We start from the raw sequence: 24,808 nt of genomic DNA on the forward strand, positions 1-24,808 counted from the left end.
AATGGGCGAAAATACTTTAAATAATACACCAAGGTTTCATCAGCTCCCACCTATCTTTGAGAAGTTTTTAACTGTTGCCTTAGATGTTGAATGACCACCCCTTCTTACAGTTACGTCGTTTCTGTGTCTCATAGTGCTAGGTTGTTCAGATGTTGCTGGCCAGAACATCATGCTCAACCAGGTCATCTCATCTAATGGTCCCATGTTCTCTTTCGTTTCTCTAAGGTTCATCATGGAGTCTGATTATCCTGTGTCTACTCTCGTTTAGCGCCCCTTCTGTCCTCGCTTCCGGTCCAGTTCAATGTCTTAACTATGGGGTTTTGTTTCAACCGTCATCTCAAATCAATTTTGCCACAGATTACTGGATTCACACATACGAGGTGAAGCTTCCTAATGTACCAGGCATCCCAACCATGAGTGGATGCCTTCACAGTAACAGAACCTGTGTCCTACTTCACCAAATTCAAATGCATCTAAATGTAATTAAAACTAGATGCGTTGCCAAGCTAAATGAAACTAGACAACAAATTATTAAGCTAATTACAGCATCAAAAATACCTTCATCATCTTGATCAAAACGCGCTATTCTTAGTTTTGTCGGGTCTCTCTCTAAAACATTGTTTGGTACTGCTACTACCAGTGATGTAAACCTTCTCGCCAAACATATTAATGCTCTCACAAGACATGATATAAACCTTGCAAACACCATCATACAACACTCTGCCCATCTCTCCTTGTTTATGAAGCTTGTCGACTCTAGTTTTTAAGAATGCACTTAAAGGTGTCAAAGCTAATCATGATGCAATTACATTTACAGCTATTGCTATGGAAAACAATGTCAAAACAATCCAGTCTACATTTACTGCTCTTACAGGCCTTTTGACTGATCAAATCCAACACACTTCCATTATAGAACACCAGTTGGAAGAACTAAAGTTAGGAATCTTAGACTTAGCCCAAAATAAGTTATCACCATTGCTGGTAGCACCTGAAATTTTAGAACAAACAATTCATCACCTGTCCGCAGTTTTATCTGATAAATATCCAAATTTTCAACTATTGCACACTACCCCTACATTTTATTATTCCCATGCTAAATTTATCTTTGCCCGTACTAAGTCCCATATCTATATCTCAGTTAAATTTCCACTCTCTTCATTGGCTAAACCCCTTCAAATGTATAAAGTTATCTCTTTACCTTTGCCAATCAATAGCACCTCCCCACATTCTACCCAATTGTTAGACACTCCCACTTATTTTGCATTGTCTGCTGATTCCCAGCATCATATCAATATTGATAGCTCAATGCTTACTCCATGTACAGGTGATGAATTTCATTTGCTATGTCCAGTTAGGCTTTCTCTTAATTCAATTACTAAATCTTCTTGTCTTTTGGCACTCTTTCAAAACAATAAACAGCAAGTTAAGGCACTTTGTAACTTCCGCTATGTAACCAGACCTCAACCGCCTACTCTCATCTCTGTTGGTTCTTCAAATGTTCTTGTCTACAGAGTTCCATTCCTGACCCTTACTTGTCCTGGCACTCACCGTATGAATCCTGGTTGTCAATTTTGTCTTATTGCAACTCCCTGCTATTGCTCTCTCTCAACTGAAGATATATTTTACCCAGCCTCCTTCAGTTCTTGTTGAAATTCCACCTCTCACATCACCCATCTCCCTCCTGTCAATCTAGCCTTACTACAACATTTCTTTGATGACTCTGCCCTCTCCAGTATAGCTGGGGATACTAATTTTAGGAAATCAATTAATTTCACAATTCCAAAATTTAATATATTTTCCCATGCCATTTCCAATGTTTTGGCTAATGACAATCAAGCCCACCTCAGTTTAAAACGTGTTGCAGAGAGTGCTAAAAAGGATCAAACAATCTTTCAAACAATTGCTGAGCCACTGCTTGATGGTCAAATCAGTCTTCCCCCAAGTTCCTGGCTTGATACGAATGCTATTCTAGCCTTAAGCGCCTCAATTGCATCAGCTGTGTCTATAATTTTGGTTGTTTGGATGTTTTTCAAAATTCGAACTCTATCTGCAGCACTCATGTTAGTCACTCGCGTTGTCCCCACTAAAGCAGTGCAACCACCAGCTCTTAATTATAATGATCATGCTACTGCTAGTACTCCACCCACGGACTTCATCACAGTTATTACCCATATGGGCTCAAATATTCAGTGGAATAACTTTTTGATATTTGCACAGTGTGCAATTAGTGATTCTCGAAGCTGATTGGTCAGTAAAACAAAGATCAATTTTCATTGGATAACGGAACTATTTTTTTCTCATCCCATTCATTCACAAATCCACGCCTTTCCCTTCAGATGTTTAACGTGCTACAATCTCACTGACTCGAGATTTTTAAGACAAGACACATAGTTTCATATTAACAACATGATTTCACATTATCATTTTTTTCATTTATTTCACATGATTTTCATTTTACAGTAAAAACCAAACCTACGTCCCCGTTTGTAAACAAACATGGCTGGCCATTTGAGACCTGTCAAAGTAAATGACCTCGTTAAGCGGACGGAGATCTGACTGACATGAAAAGTTATTCGTATAATTCAACCTCTGAACACATTTAATGTCTTTGTTGTCAAAACTGCATATGGCCAGATTGAAGTTCCAAGATTCAGATTGTGATGTTGCCAGAAACTGTTTCTAGGGCGCCAAGATCATCACCACCAAGTCCTGGTTTGCGTCTGTGTTAGGCCTAGAGGGCTTGCTGTTTGATGAATTTTTCGAACACCCGAATCCAAAAACCGGACTTTGTATAGACAGGTTTGCCTTTGTGAACGATGATGACATCGATAACTGCCAATGAAAATGAAAACACAATGAAAAAGACTAAACTTGACAAGTTGACATGAACTTTGTTCACGATAGACACAATTTTTTATGGATAACAACTTCTTTAATACTGTAAAAGGCGACGTTTCGGTATAGATCCTTATACCGTTGTCAAGCAAGACTGACAACGGTCTTGCTTGACAACGGTATAAGGATCTATACCGAAACGTCGCCTTTTACAGTATTAAAGAAGTTGTTATCCATAAAAAATTGTGTCTATCTTGTCATCCGTCAACTTCTAAGTAATGCCTATCAAACAATTTAACTTTGTTCACAAATGTATACAGGTAAGAAAAACACGAAACATATGACTACTCACACTTTCAACGATGGCATGAGCATAAAAACAAATTCATTTTGCAACAACATTTAGACTTTCCGAAAGACATCATAAAGATACACTATTTCGTACAATTTTGTAACGTTGTGTGAAGAAATAAGAACGTGACACTTTTTATACAATGTATACGTTTTTTGTCACCGCGACGTCTGTAACGGCCCGTTTTGACTAGGCCCATTTTGACTAAACGATCCACAATTTTATTTCAACCCACTTTCTGCTGGCCACTTTACCAGTTGATACAAAACTGTGAGAAGTTTTTCGACGAACAAAGAAAAAAAATGGAAATTACGTGTTAATATTGTAGAATAAATTTTATTTGCGATATCAGACTCTTACAAACATACAACAATGTTGGGCCAATGTTGTTCCAACATTCTAAAGTATTACCCAGCTATGAAGCCATTCATGTGTCGTAAAGAGATCATTGATAGTGGGCAGCAAAACGTATTAAGAGTTGCCTCCCTTGATAATGCGAAGGAGCCGTCTGGCATAAGGTAGATCTATATTTTTTTATGCTTTTTCAACAGCGCATTGTTTGATTTTAACCTGTCCTACGAAGCCTGTGAATGTTGTAAACTTATGGCCAGATAGTAAAGGTCTGTTTCTTATTTAGCACGCCAGGCGTCCTCACACACTGATTAGATCAAGGCCCTTTCAGTGTCACGATGTTTGAACTGTACGAAATCTCGCTTGCAAAAAGCCTTCAAGTAACGTTACCAGTGATAAAGATCGTCCAATATTTAGGATATTTGCCTACCCATTGTCTCAAATGTCCCATTGATTTTGTAGAAATTATACAGCAGTCTATGGGAATGTCCTATTGAAAATTCTAAACATCAGAGATTTTCCTAGAAATGTCCTATTGTCATTTTCCTCAGCTACGTATGGGATTTTAGCTAATTTGGCCCTGCATCACATACTTTATTTTTTTCATTACAGGTTTCTTCATGTGAATAGAACAGATTCGTCTGCATTCAGAAGTTTCCCCACAGTAATGCAGAAAATTCATTCTGGGATGTTGTCGTTTAGCCTGGTGATGTTTATTTAGGCAAGGAATACATATAAAAGAAGAAAAAATAATATCCATTGAAATCATCAGTTTATGGGACTTTAGCCAATTTGGTCCAATTTCAGTACTGTGAAAAAATCTGTAAAATTCAGTCAAAATTTGAAAATGCAATCTGGGCTGCTGCTTGAATGGGTTAAGTGAACAGGTCGACTAGGTCTTGCCAGAATCTACTCTATTCAGAATATTGCGTCCTTGTGAACCTGAACCGGAAAATGTTCCTGCGAAAATAAGTGCTTCTCCTACAGCAGGGGAGGAACAGATCAATACCAGTGTTCATGATCAGGTGAATGTTCAACCTGAAAGTGTCGACTCCACTGAACAGGTGCCTAACGTTCAGCAGGTAGAGGACACCAAACCTGTAATCAAAACTGTGATTACAGATTGTGATCATGACAGTGTCATAGTGAACCATAATATTGTTGACTGTGACTGTACAAGTGTAGTTCATGAGGCTAGCCTCCCTCGCAAGTCAACACGTTCGACTGCAGGAAAGCATTCAAACCCGTATGCTTTGCCGAAGTCAGCAGTGCAAGAAGAGATTGTCATGACATCAGTTGAAAATCCGAAAGAGACTGTTGATTTAAAGTTGCTTTCGGAAATGAGCAAAGCTCATTTATTGCTGATGGAGATGCCATCAAATTCCAGCATCCGTTGATTATACATGTATAATATGGGTACCCGTATATTTGCATTCTAGTCATATCCTAGTCCTGTTAAAGTTGGAATGTCTTTCTTGGTTATGTTTTATTATTGACATTTATGCTGGTGCTGAAAAACAAAAAGAAATCTCAGGATGCATACGAAATACATTTTCTTGCAACTTGCTAATTCTATAGAAGTTGTACTTCACGAAGATTGTGCATCACATGCATTGTTAGTCTTTCATGTTCATGATGTAATGAACAGTATAGTTAGTTGTCAGGGGCCAACTTTGTAGCAGGGGAGTGTAAAAGAGTTTTAGTACACAATTATTATACCTCTAGTCTTTGGCTCGTCGGCAATTTCCGGAAGTAATCGTAAATGTCAATTTTTTCCTATTTGAAATAAAGCCTTTCTCTGCAATTTATAAGATTGGCAGAACTAATTGATTTCCATATTCAGTTTATTAATTAGTAGTATTTTCACTTTCTATATCTCGTAACGAAAATGTTCCACATTTTCCCATGGTGCATTTTTGTTATCATCTCATCTCGCGCCAAGCTCATGCTGATGTAGTGTCTTTTCCCAGCAAGCCATTTTCAACGTTTATACTTCATTTCCCAGAAAATAACGAGAGTCACCATGGAGATGTGTTGCTCCATCTGAAGTGTCTCAGCTGTTTGTAGACTCCTTGGGGGTTACGCCATGGGTGGCTACGATTCTAGCTACTACAGCGAATAAACGAGATTGAAGAGAGATATTTTGCTTGGTCCTCTTTAACCCCCCACACAACTACTTGAAATGAAAAAAGCTAAAACTAAATTCCTTAAAACTATATATACAATATCCTGTTACAATTATTAACTAAATCATATTCTGCATATATAGCGCCGTACGATGTAGAGTTAACCGAACGCATGTAAATGGGGTGGGTGAAACGGCCTCCATTCGTGACCAACTCGTGTAATTCCGGGACAAGCCGAAGAGCGACTCGTGCCCCTCTCATGGCCATTTTTGCGACCGGGTTCCGTAATAGCGCAAACGGGCATACCTAAAAAAAATTGTCAACTCCTTGCGTTGTTGTTGTTGCATTAAGTGTTTAAGAGGTCACCTTCTGCCTAGGCAATTTCGGCTGACCTGTCCCTCTTTGGGACTCCTGTGTGTGAGAAGGGTACACATATCTATTGTGAGCTCGGTGTTCACATAATTTCTGTTTTTGCATTGATATGATATCTATTTTCTTATATTGATATGATTTCATTTTTATCCTTGGCTGCTCTGTTTATATACGTTCGAGCAGCTGTCCATCTCTCAGAAATAGAGTTAGTTTGGCCTTCGCTATTGCATCTCTTGGCTTTAGGAGATCTATGACAGATAGCGGATCTAACTGCAATTCTTGTTTTAACCTAGCCAGGGCTGGGGCATGGTCTTGACATTCTAGTAACACGTGGTCAATGGTTTCAGCCTGATTGCAAGATGAACAAACCTTGGCATAGTGCTTTTTGTGACCAAGTCTGAGGCGTTAGATAGCAATTTCAATTTTCCTTTCATTTGAGTATGAGTTTGGCTTTTGTTGGACCTTGGGTTGAATTTTGTATAGCCATCTGCCGATCTAACTTGCGTCCCATTGGGCTTGCCATCTTTCTGCTATGGAGGCTTTGATTTTGCTTTTTATCTCTAGTTTACTAAAGGGAATAGGCTGTATATCCGCTTTGTCTAGAGCTAGCTTTGCCAGTGAGTGCTTTTTCATTTCCATGAATATCTATGTGAGAGGGGATCCAACACAGCTCCACCTGTTGCCCTTGGTCCGATAGTTTTGTATATTCGTAAAGAATATTGTTGACTGTGTTTGGCCTGGAGTTCGAGTTTCTGAGACTGATGGCCGGAAGTGCACTTAGCGAGTCTGATATGACGACTGCCTTTGCTTCCGGGAGTTCCGGTATGAGTTTGAGTACATGATGAATTGCCTCCAATTCGGCAGTGAATACTGACTGACCATCAGGCAAGCAAACTGAATTTGCTTGGGGTTAGGAGCTGTGGATATGGATCCCGTAACCAGCACTGTTGTTGATAGGATTCTTCGATCCATCAGTGTATATATGGGCCCAGCTGTCCCAGGTAGTTTGAATTTTAGTGATAGCTACTGATCGTAGTAGGGTTGGGTTTTCTCTTTTAGTGACTTCTGATGTTCTTAGTTCTTCTTAGTTTCAATGGGAGTTCTCCCGTTTCTACTTGTAGTGCTTCTAGTGAGGTGCCTGTTGCTGCGCCTGTGGCCAGCATTAGGGCTTTGTATTTTTCTGTCTAGGCGCCTCAAGACAGTATTTGATGCTGAATGAAAAGCCTCACAACCATAGTCAATTTTTGATCTGATAAGAGATTTGTAGAGGTCCAGCTGAGTGTCCCTCGATGTGCCCCAAGATGAGACTGAAATTGCCCGTAATACGTTCAGGTCTTTTTGACATCTGTTTTCCACATATTCTATATGCTTGCGCCAAGTGAGGTGTTGATCAAGGATCACCCCAAGAAATATTGCAGATTTTTCGAATTTGATAGGTTTGCCTTTTATGGAGACACGGGGTATCATAGCATCTTTCCCCCGGCGTTTGAATAGAACTCCAACAGTTTTTTCACTTGAAAGGGTGAATCCCCATTTATTGCACCATTGATGTACTCCGTCCAGGGCTGACTGGAGTTTTTTTCTGATTTGTGAAATATCTCTGTGCTTTACCCATACTGCTCCATCATCAGCGAATTTAGAAGTTTGGGTAGGAGAGTTGACATGGTCAAAAAGATCATTGATCATGATATTGAACAGGGTTGGGCTTATAATGCTGCCTTGTGGCGTGCCATTGTCCAGTGCCATAGGATCCGATCGATAGTTCCCTATTTTAACTGATAGTGACCTGTCTTGCAGGAAGCTGTCTATGAAGTTTGCCATGTTCCCTTCTACTCCATTTTGTGCTAGTTTTGAGAGGAGTCCGTCATGCCATACCATGTCAAAGGCTTTGCTGAAGTCCAGAAATACTGTGGCTAGGTATTGTCTGTTTAATTGGGCTTTTTTAATTTCATTTTCCAGTCTTAGAATATGATCTAGACACGAGTGTCCCTTCCTGAAGCCACTTTGGTCAGGTTTTATGTGGTTGCCAGTTTCAAGGTGTTGCATGAGCCTTTTTGTAACCATGGCTTCCATGGCTTTGTACATGTTTGAGGTGAGTGAGATCGGTCGATAAGAGTTTGGTAGGGCTTCGTCTTTCCCTTGCTTTAGCAGCGGGATAACTGCAGCATGTTTCCATGCTTTTGGGACTTCTCCTAACTTGTTGCGTTTCCCCATATATTATATATATTTCAGAGTGGTGACGAATGAAACGGCCTCATCATTTGTCACCACTCGCCCCTTTCCGTAACCTGCAAGAAGACTTGTCCCCACTATCGATGAATGTTATGTGCGAAAATACGACAAACCAATCAGAATGCGCGTAGGATTTCAAGTTCTTTGTCAAAGAATCCTTCAGGAATAATGTTTGATTTTACATATGTCTTGCATTTAAAAATACACCCAAGATACATTTAAATGTGTTCAACCATACTGTGTAGTAATGTAAGTCTCGATGTGTTTTCAATAGCATCTGGAATATATATCATATATGGAGTAAATGTACAGGAATCATTATTCAACGAGTTGACAATTCGGAACCCAGTCGCAAAGACAGCTACGCTATGGACACAAACACATAGTCAAGACGATCACCAAAAAGTTATAACGGCCACAACAACAACAAAAGTTCATAACGCAACAGGTAAAAAGTCAAAATGTCAATGATGATAAAAAATGAATGTCCAATGTGAGCAGGATGTGTACAGAGTATACATGTGAGGTGTTATTATTAATAAAAGAAATTAATGTCCAATGTGAGCAGGATGTGTACAGACTATATATGTAAAATGTTACAATGGAATATCTTCCAGTTGAGTTCAAATGTTGTTTTAACCAATCTCATCAAAAATGGTCTCATCAGATTCAAAGACACAACAGAAGATAAGATCACAAAACAAATTGGAATAAGTAATCTTAAGCGCAGACTTCTCCCAAGATCTTAAGATTAAATAAGTGTGGAAGAGGCTACGGTGTTGTAGGGGACTACCTTACTGAATCAACTTAATTCCCAAAAGCATTAACGAAATCAAACTAAAATGGGAAACCCCACAGTGGCTTAGTAACGTCACGTGTACTGTACACTTGGACAAAAAAACATGACGTCCAGGTTTACGAAGTGGTCTGTCAACCCGAAAGAAAGTCACTCAACCAACAATCATATGGCGTTTAGGATCAAATCAATGGGCACAACCAACACACGAGTAGTAATACTGACATTACTAGGCCAGTCGGTCCCGACCATCTCAATCTATGTGTTAAGGACAAAGAAAGAAAACAAAGGAGGAGACCTTATTACCTCTGTCCATGACAGCTGTACCTAAAGAAAATATTGAAACAAATGAAGGAAACCCTGAAACCCAAGAAATCTCCTTAAAACTGGCAAATGACAATGAATTACGCTTTGCTAAAGTATACCACGGGATTGCCCATGAAACAAACACGGAGGAGCTGATGAGACTAGCTCATATAGGAAGCAAACTTGGGATAATCCTTGGTGGCGTTAATGCCCACAGTCTTGTATGGTAAGAGATAAACGATTCGTGCAAATACAACAAAATCGTAGACAAATGGGTTGAAGATGACAATCTCATAACTCTAAACAACGGCAGTCCCACACTTTATGACAATGTCCACAACACATGGAGTTTAATTGACCTCACAATTGCCACTAACAACTTCGCCTCAAAATGCCAATGGCAAGTCCATGATGACACTTAGGGACACTTATACTCACCTACATAGGTAGCCCACCACAATTACAGCCCAATCCTCAGCCAACATTTGACTATGTAAAGGCTGACTGGCCAAAATTCTGAAAGGAATGTACATCATTCAAATCCTCAGAAATTGCCTCTGATAATGCTCATATTTTTTCCCCAAATCTCCCTCAGCAATTATTGCCTCAGTTGAAAAATCCATTCCAAAAAGGCCTACAAAACTGGCAAAACTCCTGTACCAAGGTGGAACAGGGAAATAGTAAAAGCTAGGAGAGTGAAAAACAAAGCCCTTAACAGGTCAAAAAGGGATAAATCTGCCCAATTCACCCAATTCCGAGCAGCCAGGATAAAAGTAAGGCACCTCACAGACGATTTTAAATAAGAATCATGACAGACCAACTGTAAATCTCTAAATGAAAATAAATAATACTAAAACAGTCTGGAGAAAAATACATGCAATCAAGGGTAAGCGTAAACCTACAAAAAATCCCAAGTTAGCCTATACTGTCAAAGAAAAGGAAAACATTCTAGTTGAGCACTTCTCATCTGTCAGCAGCAACAAGAAATGCAGCAAAGAATTATGCCTAATATATCAAAACAGCCGCAAAGCAAGCATGTGGTATTTAATATACCATTTACTGTGAAAGTTTTGATGGTGCAATACAACATAGTAATGGCACTGTAACTGGTCTTGACACCACCAGTTACAAGATATTAAAAAACCTTCCTGATCAAACAAAGAGCTTACTCACTGAGTTGTATAACACGATATGGTCCAAAGGAGAAGTCCCTAAAGCATGGACACATGCTGCAGTTATCCTGCTTCTAAAGCAAGGGAAAGATGAAGCCCCATCAAACTCTTATCGACCAATCTCACTCACTTGAAACATGTGCAAAGCTATGGAAGCCATGTTTACAAAAAAAAGGCTCTGCATCACCTTGAAACTGGCTACCGCATCAAACTTGATAAAAGTGGCTTTAGGAAGGGACACTCATGTCTAGATCATATTCTAAGACTGGAAAATGAAATAAAAAAAGCTAAATTAAACAGACAATATCTAGCCGCAGTATTTCTGGACTTAAGCAAAGCCTTTGACATGGCAAACTTCATAGACAGCTTCCTGTCAGACAGGTCGATATCAGACAAAATAGGGAACAGTCAATCTGATCCATTGTCACTGGACACTGGCACGCCACAAGGCAGCATTATAAGCCCAACCCTGTTTAACATCATGATTAATGATCCTTTTGATCATGTCAACTTTCCTGGGTAAAGCACAGAGATACTTCACAAATCAAAAAAAAACTCCAGTCAGCCCTGGACGGAGTAGATCAATGATGCAATAATTGGGGGTTTACCCTTTCAAGTGAAAAAACACGGTTGGAGTTCTATTCAAGCGCAGGGGGAAAGATGCTATGAAAACTCTGTGTCTCCATGAAAGGCAAACCAATCAAATTCGAAATAGATCCTAGATCAAGACCTCACTTGGAGAAAACATATAGAATATGTGGAAAATAGATGACATAAAGACCTGAACGTATTGCAGGAAATTTCAGACACATCTTGGGGCACATCGAGGTACACTCAGCTGGACCTCAACAAAACACAGATCACAATTAGACTATGGCTGTGAGGCATTTCGCTCAGCATCAAATATTGTCTTCAACCACCTTTGACAGAATACAGTATGAAGCCCTAATTCTAACTAAAACCATCTAAAGCCATATTAGTACATGAACTCATCCTAAGTCACAATTGTGATGACATTCAGCCACCAGAAAGTACATAACTACAAAGGATTACACCTTTCATGGACTTAAAAATGCCCAAAGTTGACACTGCTGTAACACCATAAGTCACTGAAAAAGAAAACCCAACCCCACTATGATCAGGAGCTATCACAAAAGTTCAAACTACCTGGGGTAGCTGGGCCAATATATACACTGATGGATCTTAGAATCCTATCAACAACGGTGCTGATAACGGATCCATATCCACAGCTTCAAATCCCAAGCACATTTGTTTCGCCTGCCTGATGGTCAGTCAGTATTCACCGCTGAATTGGAGGCATTTCATCATGCACTCAAACTCATACCAGAACTATCGGAAGCAAAGGCAGTCATCCTATCAGACTTGCTAAGTGCACATCAAGCCATCAGAAGCAGAAACTCAAACTCGAGACCAAACACAGTCAATAATATTTTATACAAATATATACAAAACTATCGGACCAAGGGCTACAGGTAGAACTGTGTTTGATTCCGTCTCCATGGGTATTCATGGAAATGATGAAGCAGACACACTGGCAAGGCTAGCTGTAGACAAAACGGAGATACAGCCTATTCCCTTCAGTATAAAATAGATAAAAAGCAAAAAACACGATGAAAAGGTATCACATGTGACTGGAATGTCAAGACCATGCCCCAGCCTGGGCTCTGTTAAAACAAGAATTGCAATTGTAGATCTCCTAAAGCCAAGAGATGCAATAGCGAAGGCCAAACAACTCTATTTCTGAGAGATGGACTGATACTCGAACATATATGAAGAGCGCAGCCAAAGATATAAAATGAAATCATATCAATATATGAAAATAGACATTTCATCAATACAAACACAGAATACTTAAACTCACATTAGATATGTGTACCCTACACACGTGAGCCCCAAGGAGAGACTTAAACACTTAAAGTAACAACAGTGCAACAATGCCTGTGAAATGTGTGAAGTGCCTGATAACAGCATGCTTTGACAGGTGGCGATATGATGACAGACATATCAGATCTGAACCTATTGATAAACACCGACCAGGAATTTCTTTTATGAGATATCAACATTATACACAGACTTTTTTATCGATGTTGAAATGTACAAAGTTTAAAAATATTCACCAAATTTTAATAATGATGACTCGCTGAATTGAATTCGACCTCTGAAATGAGGTACACGTCCATTTTGCGAACAAGTGAGTTAAGTTTAGTATTTCTCGCATGTTCTCATAATTCTCAGGTTGATCATCTGTGCCTTTTCTCCAAATACTTTTCTCCATATCTCTCCCACTTTTGGATGCGATCGTTTGGCCACTGCATTTATCTGCATAGCCCAGCTACATCTATGGAGAACAACTTACTAGATACTTCCCAATTAAAAATAACAACTTCCAGTATATGACGTCATAAAGTAGGGAGCACATATATTCGAATCTCCAGAAATGACGTCAAAATAGAACAACGTTTAATCGTGAATAAATCACACCTAAATTCGTTCATTGTTCTTTGCTATTTATTGCCTAGCTATCTTATATTATGTGATATGGAACTGCATATATCGTCGTCAAACATTCAGATGGGCCCGGACTGTATGCTGTTGTCAGCGATGTGACTTGCAGAGAGTCGTCTTCACTGATGAAAGCCGGTTCTGTCTTTTGATATTCTGTCCAAGCTGATGGCAGACGGCTTGTTTATCGCTGAAATGGAGAACAAACAGCAGCATGTTGCTTTTAGGTCGTGCCGTATGGTGGAGGGGTGTTATGGTGTTGGGAGGAATTTGTGCACAGGAGAGAACATCTCTGGTCACATCGTTAAGGGAGATTTGACAGATCAGCTTTACATGGATGACATTCTTCGTCCGTTGTCCTACCATTTCCTATCCTTTATCAGCATCACTATTCCCCTTTGTGACAGAAGAACTGATAACATCCCTCGTCACAGAAAAACAAATCGTTGCCTCAAGTGGGAATCTGGTTCTGACAAAAAAGGTGACTGAAGCCTTGAAGTCTATTTCTCCTTGTTCTCACTAAGAGGCAAATAGTCGTCGCACCATGGACACAAACGATTTTTGTTTAGAACTGTGCACATTGATGTGGTTTCCTTTGCCATTGCATTATTGCATGTGCTGGATGTGTCACGTTTGTGGATTGCGATTAGGACAGGGAATACTTCAGATAGATGACGATACATACTATTACTCCAGAAATTGGAGAAGATGTAGCCAAAGCTCTTGGTGCATTTCATGCATTTGCTTCTTGTGACCAAGTGTCTTTCTTTGCAACCAAGGGCAGACAGACAGTATGGAACACTTGAATAGCTGACACAGAAGTCATTGATGCATTTTAAACACTTGCAATCTTTCCCATTGTGCAGCGCTTTGTGTGTCTGCTATATGACAAAACCAGCACCAGCAGCAATGTCAATGATTCCAGAAAAGAACTGTTCACCTATCAACTGAGACTATTCCATCAACAGCTTCAGCACTGTATTTACACACCAAGCAAGTTGCCTACCATGTTGGATACATGAGGACCTCTCCATTGTCAAAGTCAGTGGCGTTGGCTTAAAACTCCAACTGATTCATATGAACCCTTCTGTAACTACAAGAGGCACCCAAGTCATGTGAAAGCAACTGAAGTGGGGATGCAAGTAAGGATGCATAGCCCGATGTACATGTGTTGTTGCAGGCCTTGTGTGTACACTTTTTTTTACATGTGGCAACAACTTGCAACCAAACTTAGGTGACAAAGATACCTTTTCAATGTCCAACTCTGGATGAAATGTTTGATAATTGTGGTTGTCCAACTCTGGATGAAATGTTTGATCATTGTGGTTGTATCTTTTATGTGTTACACGGCCACCATGCACTGCTTATAACACGTAGAACTAGTAGGACCGGAAAATCTTCGTTATGAAAATACTGTGAATTATGACAGATGTGTTGAATAATGCTTTGCATAATGTTACTTTGTGCAACTGACATTCTTTTTATACCTATTTTGTGTATTAAGTTGCAGTGTTCCAAATTAGGTCTCATTGCTGTATTTGGCGGCCATTTCAAACTTTGTAGATACATCCATCTGGACAATTATTTAAAATGCCGACTCTGCATTGGCAAAGATGTCTTATGAATATTGAAAAGGTTTTATCGTTGTATTTATATCATCTATGAAATACAATTTTTGCACCGCGGTGTATCTATATTTTGTTGAGATGTTTATAATGTTTCAACTCATGTTGGCCATAGATGTTTGATGTTTATAAACAACTGAAAAGTGTGATTATTTGGCATTTTTAAAGTCCATCTTGGATTTGGCTGCCATATATTGGAAACATAATGGTTACCAAGTACTAAAAAGGATCAAATGAGAGAGAAGTACCATTATCTAAAAATGATAAAATGAAAGATAAGTACAACAATACCAAATATGAGAAAGCTATAAGAACAACCGAAGGCCTAATGTTTACAAATGTTCAAAAATAAGGATAATTCTGGCGGCTATCTTTCATTTGGTGGCCATATTGGAAAATATTGGATATTTAATCAATAAGCCCCTCGCTCTACTAATAGAACTGTGTAATCACGTGTGTGGTAATGAGTTCGTGCTGAAGTAAGAACTGTGTGCACATGATACATTGTACGTGTTAAGAACTTTTATACAATGTATATAATACAATTAATGTGACACAATACTTGAGTTTGTCTTTTTTTGTTTTTGTGGCCGCTGTCACCGTTTTGAGTATGGGTTGTGGCCGTTTTGCCTTTTTCTGCGGCCGTTTTGTCTTTACCTTTTGATGCCGTTCTGACATGAGGCCGTTTTGACCTACACCCAACGGGTTTTTTCGAAATTCCAGTTCTTCTCCTTTCCACGGTAGAGCTTTCCACGCTATCGCTGTGAGGAGCTTGTTCCTGTCTGTACATGTCATGTGACTAGATAACGTTGTGCATCTATTTTTAACTTGACGGAAATATGTAACGGGAACAAGATTGCGCCTGATAACCTCTCGCTTATAATATAGGTAATCAGAAATCATCCTCCTTAGGGGATCGAAAATCACAGTTCGCGATGATACAAATGACAAAATTAAAATTTCTTTCTCATTTATTGATGTTTAAAACATCCCCAAAATACACACACGAGAGATAAGTTCTTGTCGATTGCTATTTTCCGTGCAACCCTCTAAACACAACTTTAGCAACTTGGCCCACTTAAACCACTTTCCTAGGGGTTGATTTGGGTTGGGAGAGGACCTATAACTAAGGATAGGTTTTAACTATTTATCTTTTATAGAAAATGCCAAGGTCCAATTAAACTGCCGTGCGAATTTCACTAGACGACGCCCCACTAACTATGTGCTGAAGGTAGCTGTCACGACAGCACTACAACACACAATCTGATGACGAACAGCGCGGTTTACGAAATGTGTTTGGTTCAGTGCCAGTATTTCGATGTTTCTTGCATGCTCTTTGGTATTGTCTGCAACCATGTGATGTTATATTAGGCTTTTCTGAATCTTTCCTCAACCAGTCAGTTGCAACGGTACACCTTGATGTCGACAATGACTGACAGCGATTCAGGCACGATCTCTGTAAGTATTCATTGTTTCATTATTTGTGGACATCTTCTATCGCAAGAGGACTTTCTCGCCAAGACCATGCAGATGTAGGATTGTACGCTATATTATCGCGGTAGTTATGAATCATATATAATAGATCACTTATAGTGGATCATAACGGCTCACACTTACGAACCTGTTAAGTGTTATACGGAAAATGTTTCTTGTTCTTTTTTCAACTTTTGTGACACATCTAGGATGGATCGGTGCGGATTTTCTTCAAGGGTCACTGATCTAAAGCCTTTGTTATTGTTTTTTCCCCGTGAGTATATAGCAGAAATCTAGACCTGTGCTTCGTAAGCTTGCGCATTTGTCACTTTTATTGGCATTATAAGGGCGTATGGTCACACTGATCAACAAAATGACTGACGACAATGAACGCATACAGATCGTTAGATCGGGGGAAAACAAGCGCCTTTGAGCAGTTTTTGACTGGAAGACTACTATTTAGAATATTTAGATTTATATTTCATTCTTGACAAAATTATTACAGAGATTTGCAACCTTTACACACAAGAAATAGGCCTACCTCGGGAAACTTGCCAGTGTATTCGACAATAGCTACTTGTGGATGAACTGTAGTGTGGCCGGTGGGGAACTGTTGATGAATCCTCCATGGTGGACACGAGAGGTGCTATTATTTCTACTGATGTATGGTTGACTGTATCCTGAAACAATCATATCATATAAATGAGAGAGATATCCCTGACATAAGCCACACGTATGTATGACCAGACAATCCAGTGATTAATATCATGAGCATCGATCCATGGCAATTGGGATCGATGACATGCATCAACCTAGTCAGTGAAATTGGCCACCCAATCCCGTTAGTCGGATCTTATGACAAGCATAGTCGCCTTTTAGGGCAAGCATGGGTTGCTGAAGACGTAGTCTACCCCGGATCTTCATGGGTGCAAATTAAATTTAAATAAGAAAAATTATATGATGAATAGAATCCGTCACGTGTGTTGATATGAACGTGAAATATGAACCTCGTCTGAGACATTATCGTAGACTCGTATTGAAAAAGCAAAAATTGACAAATTCTCTCTCTATGTATGGAGAGAGAACTCGTCACTTTTTTATATAAACTCGAAACTAGATGAAAGAGGTGCTTACATCGAGTGACGTCAGATCAAGGTCCATCGTTTCATCTGCAGGAGCAGCAGCACGGGAACAGTTCACTTCCTGTAAAGTGAATAATCTTAGGTTGTACTACCATTCAATGGTTTGTCTATACATGTCGATAAGACAACTCTTTTACAATATTCAGACAATAATTGGCGTACTTATCATTTTAAACATTTTTTACATAATAATTTGTAAGATCAAGGTACCTTTATTTGGCTGATATCCATGTCAATCGGGGTTTCGCTGAAGACCGGAGAAGACGTTTCTGGTTTCATCTGCTAACAGGCAGTATATTGGTATATTGACATATCCGATATGTAGCAATTAGTATATAGCATAAATATATGGTTTCACTGGACATACAGCTAATACATGTACATGAGTGACATACGTTTTTCTCAGGTGTTGAGGTGGTTTGTGTCTTGTCGTCGTGACGAGGCTTCTTCTACTTTTGGAAATGTTCTTCACGCTTCATCTGCAAAGAGATAATGACCATTTAATATATTGGTTGAAAAATAACTAACCATATCTCACCTCTGATCTCAAAGAAGAGATTAAATTTACATCAGAATCATCACTTACAATCTTAGGAGGCCTCACTGATAGTGTAGGTGAGATGGTGATGACAGCATCCCTGGTCTCTGTCACATCGAGTCTTGCTTCACCACTACTACAGTCGCCTTTATCCAAGAGGCAGTTGCTGATCTGGAACATAAGTGAAATATAATATACTATCAGGAACAGATGTAGGAATATTACAGAATACCATGTAATATGATCTCATTGAAATGTTACAAATATGCACATGTCATCTCTTCAAGGGCAATGTGTAAAGTATTCATCGCCTGTTGTAGTTGTTTAAAATGACTACGATCGATGATCCTATCCAAGCCTCTTAATTAGTTGTTATTATCTATTTATTTATTGGTCTTGTTTGAATAATAGCTCTAAAGTGCTAATGTTATATTGTTACCTGTTATAACCAACATTATACAACATTTATTGCATCTAAGAACGTATGTATAAATAATTTTGTTAAAAAAAGAAATATAACACATACAAATAATTGACACACTTTTGGTAGTATGTGGATACCCACTGTAGCCAATGTCCTCTTTTTCATGGGGGGGTGAATTTGCTCACTAAGTAGGACAAAGTGGTTAGGTAACCGAAACCTGTCAAGTTCCGATGCAGGGGGTGTTGTGGTACTGCTCAAAAGTATTTTGATGGGCTTGGCGGAAGCTGTCCTGCGAGATTCAAATGTACGGATGAGGATAGCAAGAGACTGATCCATCATGCCATTGATTGGGGGATAACACGAGATAATGTTTCTTCCAACAACAGAAGCCACAGTGTGCATAGTCCAAGCAGATGAGTGTGACTTATCCTTTGCACATTCCAGGGTAGCGTTTGTGTAGTCTGTACTGACAAGAGTCAGCCGCCTGTTGTCTGATAATTCAGTGTAGTAAGGAGCATTCAGTGTCATTTCAATGCATGTCCTCACTCGAAGTTCTGTGGCTCTGATTTCTGACCCAAAGACACCAATACTGACATCGTTGAACAGACAGTTCCCGTTTCCTGTCACCTTCAGTGGAGTCTCCGGCATGTTGCCACTGTACTGTTGAATACTTGACGCAGCAATATCATCAACAGAACGTGTGGTCTCGGTGTTCGGTTTGTTATTTACAGTCAGTTCAGGCAAATTGGAAACCAGGGCTTGGACTTCCGTAATGAGACTCTCAATACCTTTAAAATAACAAAAAACGCAAGTATGGGCGATTGCAGATTGTGTTCGCAAGGGTTAGTACATACTATATACTAAGTAGTGGCAGTAATTGGATTAACCGACACCATTAATTATTGTTATTATAACAAATTGGTGGTTTGATGAATTGCGTATTGCTTGATTCTCTCCGACAATGTCATAAAATACTTTCCATATAAAACTGTATTCCAAAACTAACATCTAAATTAATAGCTAAGTAGTTTATCGGAGTGAAGATCTTGCATAGTGTTATATATTATCATTGTTCTGCACAAAGAATTAAAACGAACTATCTAAATCAACAACAAAAAAGTGCAAAGGGTTTTAACTTACTGAGGGATGTAGCTTCCTCAAGTTTGTCCAGTACAGCACTGTATTTGAATCTGCACGATGTACGGCAATACTCCCCATTGCTGGCAGACAATTCTTCGAACTTCTTATCTGTGAGTCCCTCGCACTTAGTGTCATGCCATGCCTTGCGCTGCTCACAAAACACGCCCTTACGACAACCACGGTTGCACACCCGGCAAGGGTTGCTGATTGTCCTGGTAGATATCTCTTCCAATCCCATTGTCGAGGTTTTCGGTTTCTACGAAATTCCATGATTGTGATTTATTGCTCTCTCTGATAGCAATTTTAGATTGTAATGCCATCGTCAGTTTAGAATAGAAGTATTTATGTTGTACGTGTTTCTCACAGAGTTGAGATGTGAGAATCGACCCTCTTAATGTTGTTATTACAACAATTTCTAGAGAAACGTGGAAAAGACATGAGATGTGAGAATTGACCCGCTTAATGTTATTACAACAATTCCTAGAGAAACGTGGAGAAGACATGAGATAAAATTGTATTTGCTTCACAGATTCACCATTTAAAAAGAATAGGGGTGTATGTAATTTTTTTCTAGCTATATGTTATTTTTTATAATTAATACAAGAACACATTTATATAGAATACAATTTATATTATTTAGTATCATTCTCCCGGACGCTCCCACCAGACACTCCCACCAGACACTCCCCGACGTTGCCCGGACGCTGTAGTACCGGACGTTTTACAGTCAGTGAACCATCTGGGGCCACGCGTGAACTTTTGAAAATGTCTGTCTTTCAGTATTACTTATGAAATACTATACAGAATATGACACTATAATTGTACATTATTTTTGTTCCATAAGCAAAATTACATTGTAGCCTTTAAAGCCTACGTTACGACTACCTCGTCAGTTCGAATAAAATCAAATCACATTTGCTTCGCAGATTCACCATTTAAAAAGAATAGGGGTGTATGTAATTATTTTCAAGTTATATGTTATTTTGTATAATTAATACAAGAACACAATTATATAGAATACACTTTATTATTTAGTATCATTCTCCCAGATGCTCCATGGCATTGCCCGGATGCTCCCGGACGCTCCCTGGCATTGCCCGGGCGCTCCCGGATGTTTTCGTACGTCTGGAAGCCCCCGGGCGTTATTTAGTAGGACCGTATTTTACAAATGTACGGTAATATATACACTCTTGCAAAGGAAAAGGTTTGTGAAAACAAAGTCTATCGCGCATGGAAGAACTTCCCAACCAAGATGTAGAGGAACGAGAATGCATCTGAAGCAAATGAAGGAAAACAAAATGCAAATATCATAATTACAACCTACCAAATTTATATGTATAATTTTAGGCAGCTTCCGTGTTTGAGGAATGGATCCGTGAATATCCACATAAAGGAGCAAAATCCCACAAGTCTGCTGCTGTACAAAGAAACTTATTTGATGTCACATGTCTCACATGTAACAATCTAATATTTTAATATATATATATATCGTTTCGGGATATTATAACCTGTGTTAGTTTGTCAGCTGATCACTTAGTTTGTTTCAGGTGTTTCACATAGGTGTCAAGTCTCAAAGGTCGGCTGAGAAAGCCCACGTGACAACTATTTTCATAACGTCCACGGTTCCTAAAAAAATCCATTGAGTTAGATAACAATGAGCAATCAATCAATGTATTATTGGTTAACCCTTTAAACAAAGTATGTTGTTTTTACATCGGCACTTCACGCCATGATATGAGTGTATTCCCTTTGTTTTAGTAAACCTAGACATGTAAACACTCACTTTTGACATATCCACTACGCAAGATAACAGTGATTAATCAATCAATGTATTTTCTGTTAATCCTTTGATGACTAGGAACGATCCGTTGATTTACAAAAAAGTAAATCAACTGATCATTCATCTCTTGCTGGGCTGCCACGTGCATATTACATAACACACATTTCACCTCACTTCAAACCTGGATTTAGATTGAATAATTACCCCAGACACAATAAATGCCAAATGGGAACCTTTGTGCTACCACTAATTATACCTGTAATAAATTCATTAACTGAGCATCAAGTGAATGACAACAAATACACAAGTGTAGGGTTATACCAGAAAACGTGGATGACAACACTCACTCACTCACTCGCTCGAAAGACAGTGTTCTACAGAGTGACTTTCTACAGATCAATCACCAAGGGTTCGACCTTCTGAGGATCAGCCATTTACATAGGACCTAACACTAAGCAGATGGGAGATTGCTGTCTCACCAATGAAAATTATTCTGACTACTGAGCGTCGTCTCTCTACAGATCGATCTTACAACTCCAGATGCGCTTCCTCCAAATCGACATGAGGATCGACATTGACATGAGGATTGATGGTGACCTTCCTCTTGTTCCCATTCTACTTCCCAAAAACTACACACCGGCAATCATCCTTCAGATTGCACTTCTTCTCCGGATAGTTCTATTAGTGCGATCCCTCCAGCCACTGCTGACTTCATGGGATCATGGAGATGAAACTACCCTATCGACTTCGGACTTTGATTCCTTTCTACAGTCTTTGTCGGCGGCTCTTCAAACGCGCTCTGGACAGTCGAGTTCACTACCCAGGGACTCCACAACTGTGACTGGATTGCAGGCGGCTCCTGTTACGCCGGCTACAACTTGTTCGACACCACGACAACGCCACCAGAAGAAACCCCAGACAGACAAGCTTAACCTCTTTCATCTACTGGCAGTTGCGCTATGGTTGACCCTGCTTTGGATCTGGCCTTTTCAGCTTTCAGTTGCCAGAAGTATAAGCTGTCTGCTCACCAGTTTAACATTGCAGAGACTGGAACTCATGGGATGTCATCCATTACCACAACTCCGGAGTTAGATGGGAATATTGCAACTCTTAATCTGAAGCATTCTTCTCAGACATCCATCACTGAAGACCGTGGACTCGCTCATCTTGACGTTACACATCAGACATACTCTGCCATTGTTGTCTACTATACATGTGGCTCCTGATGCAGTGTGAATGACAAATCATCGGAAGAAGTGTACATCAGTGGCGACCTGAATTTAATTCATGTCAAGTTCCAGGATGTTATGGACCTAATCACTCATCATCCAGGGACAGTTACCACCACCTTACGTTGCCACAGCCTACTCAGCTACTGCCCTTGGGATGAGCACCATAAGGATGTTATGAAGGATGTTTCGAAGGAAACTCATCTTCCCCTCCAGAAGCTGGGGAGCTAACCTTCAGAATTTTCAGGTGGCAAGACTCTGGTCCTCAATGGAATCAACCCTCGACACCAACAATCTCGTATTCAAGGCGGTCATTCTAGTGGCTTCTCATTGAGCTGACATTCAGGTTCATGATCCAGTCCGACAACGCCTCAGTCGTTTGTTATATCAATAGGATTAGCTCCACTAAGTCACCGTCCCTTTTGGCCTTCACGATGGAATTTTTTCAGTTGATCGACACTCTGGGTATCCATGCCCGAGTTCGACACATTCCAGGGATCAACATCGGAATAGAGGACTTCCTATCCTGTTCAGATCGACCATCCTAGACAGAGTGGCGTCTACATCCAACATTCAAGTGGATTTGACACCTTTACCATCGCCCAGAGGTCGACATATTCACCACCAGTTTCAACACATAACTGCCCAGAATCGTCTCCCCGATCCGAGATCAAGAGGCGTGGGAGTTCGACGCTCTGGCCATATAGTGGGAGAGTCTCAACACCTACGCTTTTCTCCCTACAAACCTTACACTTCAGGTGCTTCAGAAGGTCCCAGTCACGACACAGTTACATCTGCTATTGGTCACGCTTATTGGCCAGCTCGCATTTGGTTCACGGTAAACCTCAGAAGGAAGACACCGTCGGCTTCCGTTTCGAAGAGATCTTCTACTTCAACCTCACTCCAGCCTACTGCACCCATCACCGGAAACAATCCATCTCTGTGTCTGGTTCATCTCCAGATGTCCCAAGTGGCAAAAGGGTACTCAGGAAGAGCTGGTTAGATTAGATTTATTAGGATGTATGGTATGGGTCCATTATAGATAGAGAATTGCCATCATCTTTTCATGACACTTGTTATGGTGTGGTGACACCCAAAGTACAAGATTATGGCAAAGATGTAATAGAGGTAGTATTCTTTGAATTATTATCAGTGATAACTTTTGTTTGATATTCCATTTGATGCATTACTTTAAATTTTGACCTTGTTTTTACCATGCTCTTAAATTCTATTTGACTTGGGGATAGCAGCTTAGACAAGTTTGTATCAATTAATTTTAGGTGCTCTTGTTGACTATTTTGTTTCTTTTTCTTCACTAATCTCATGAATCAAAGTGTATTATTGCTTTCAGCAAGAAGAGATAGCGAATCAGTTCCGACTACCAGAGCGCCAGGCAAAGGTGAACCTGTTGATCAAGGCAATGGAACAGGTTGCCGGGGATGGAGAGGGAGAGCCAGTTTACTGTATATGCAGGACCTCAGACTCAACGCGCTTTATGATGTAAGTCACATGGGATAGCAATAAATTTGGGGTTTCACTGTTTATGGAAAATACGTATTAAAGTATGAATCTCCAATACTGTTCAGGGTTTTACGCAATGCAGAAATGTCTAGTCTATCAAGTCTATGTCCTGTATTGCCACTTGTCGTCAATGATTTTAAATGTCCAGTGCATCTTTATAGTATGTGTTATGTTCAAGATAACTCCAGAAGTGTTTACTGTAGTTCATAGCATCTTAAGCTAGTAGATGTAGAATAGTGAAGTTGTATGACGTCGAATAACCTTTAGGGAAGGTCAGGGTCATTGGTCTAACCATCAGCCATTTATCTGGAAGTACATGTTCTTAATGAATTTTGTGTTTAGGTATATAGGGTTTTGGGACTGTTTTCAACTCCCTTTTTCAGTTTTTGACATGTGATTTCCCAAACAAGAATGTTCTCATGAAGATAGTTAGACTGAGAATCTCTTTAATAAAGTCATCGTGATATTTGACGAAAGATACGATACACGATACACATAGGCCTATTTATCACTATGTCGCGATGTGGAGCGCAAACCTGAAGTATACTGTTCCCTTGCTATTGTGCCTTTCAATATAGAGCTAACTTGGTTATAGCGAACGGTAATGCATGGCTCCCAAAGCTTACTTAAAGTTTAAACAAGGTTAAGTTTTACACTGACACAATGTTTTTCCCCACCTCAAAAACATTATCAGCTGATCACTGCGACCAGGTAACCCTGGTAAGACCAGTCAAAACATGCGAACTGAAGTATGCAATTTAATCCTATTATTATACAATATGGTTATAGACATGTGTTCATTGTATAGCTGGACTTATGTTTGTAATATATATTTTATTAATTTTTTCAAAATTTAATGCAATATTTTTTA

At 39.6% G+C, this 24,808-nt stretch overlaps 1 protein-coding gene and 1 pseudogene across 1 annotated transcript in view; both read left to right on the forward strand.

Annotated features, from left to right (window-relative positions):
• Nucleotides 1-413: 413 nt before the first annotated feature.
• Nucleotides 414-2,244, forward strand: LOC139446456 (uncharacterized; annotated as a pseudogene).
• Nucleotides 2,245-15,969: 13,725 nt separating this feature from the next.
• LOC139445013 (CXXC-type zinc finger protein 1-like) overlaps nucleotides 15,970-24,808 on the forward strand; it is a 101,457-nt gene continuing 92,618 nt past the window's right edge. Inside the window, exons 1-2 of the mRNA XM_071226072.1 lie at nucleotides 15,970-16,148; nucleotides 23,768-23,916. Coding sequence (XP_071082173.1) covers nucleotides 16,110-16,148; nucleotides 23,768-23,916 — 188 coding nt within the window. The 5' untranslated portion in view covers nucleotides 15,970-16,109. The remainder of the gene's footprint in view (nucleotides 16,149-23,767; nucleotides 23,917-24,808) is intronic.

Source organism: Haliotis cracherodii, unplaced genomic scaffold (genome assembly GCF_022045235.1).
Source record: "Haliotis cracherodii isolate W230 unplaced genomic scaffold, xgHalCrac1.p SCAF_6, whole genome shotgun sequence".
Lineage (NCBI taxonomy): Eukaryota > Metazoa > Mollusca > Gastropoda > Lepetellida > Haliotidae > Haliotis > Haliotis cracherodii.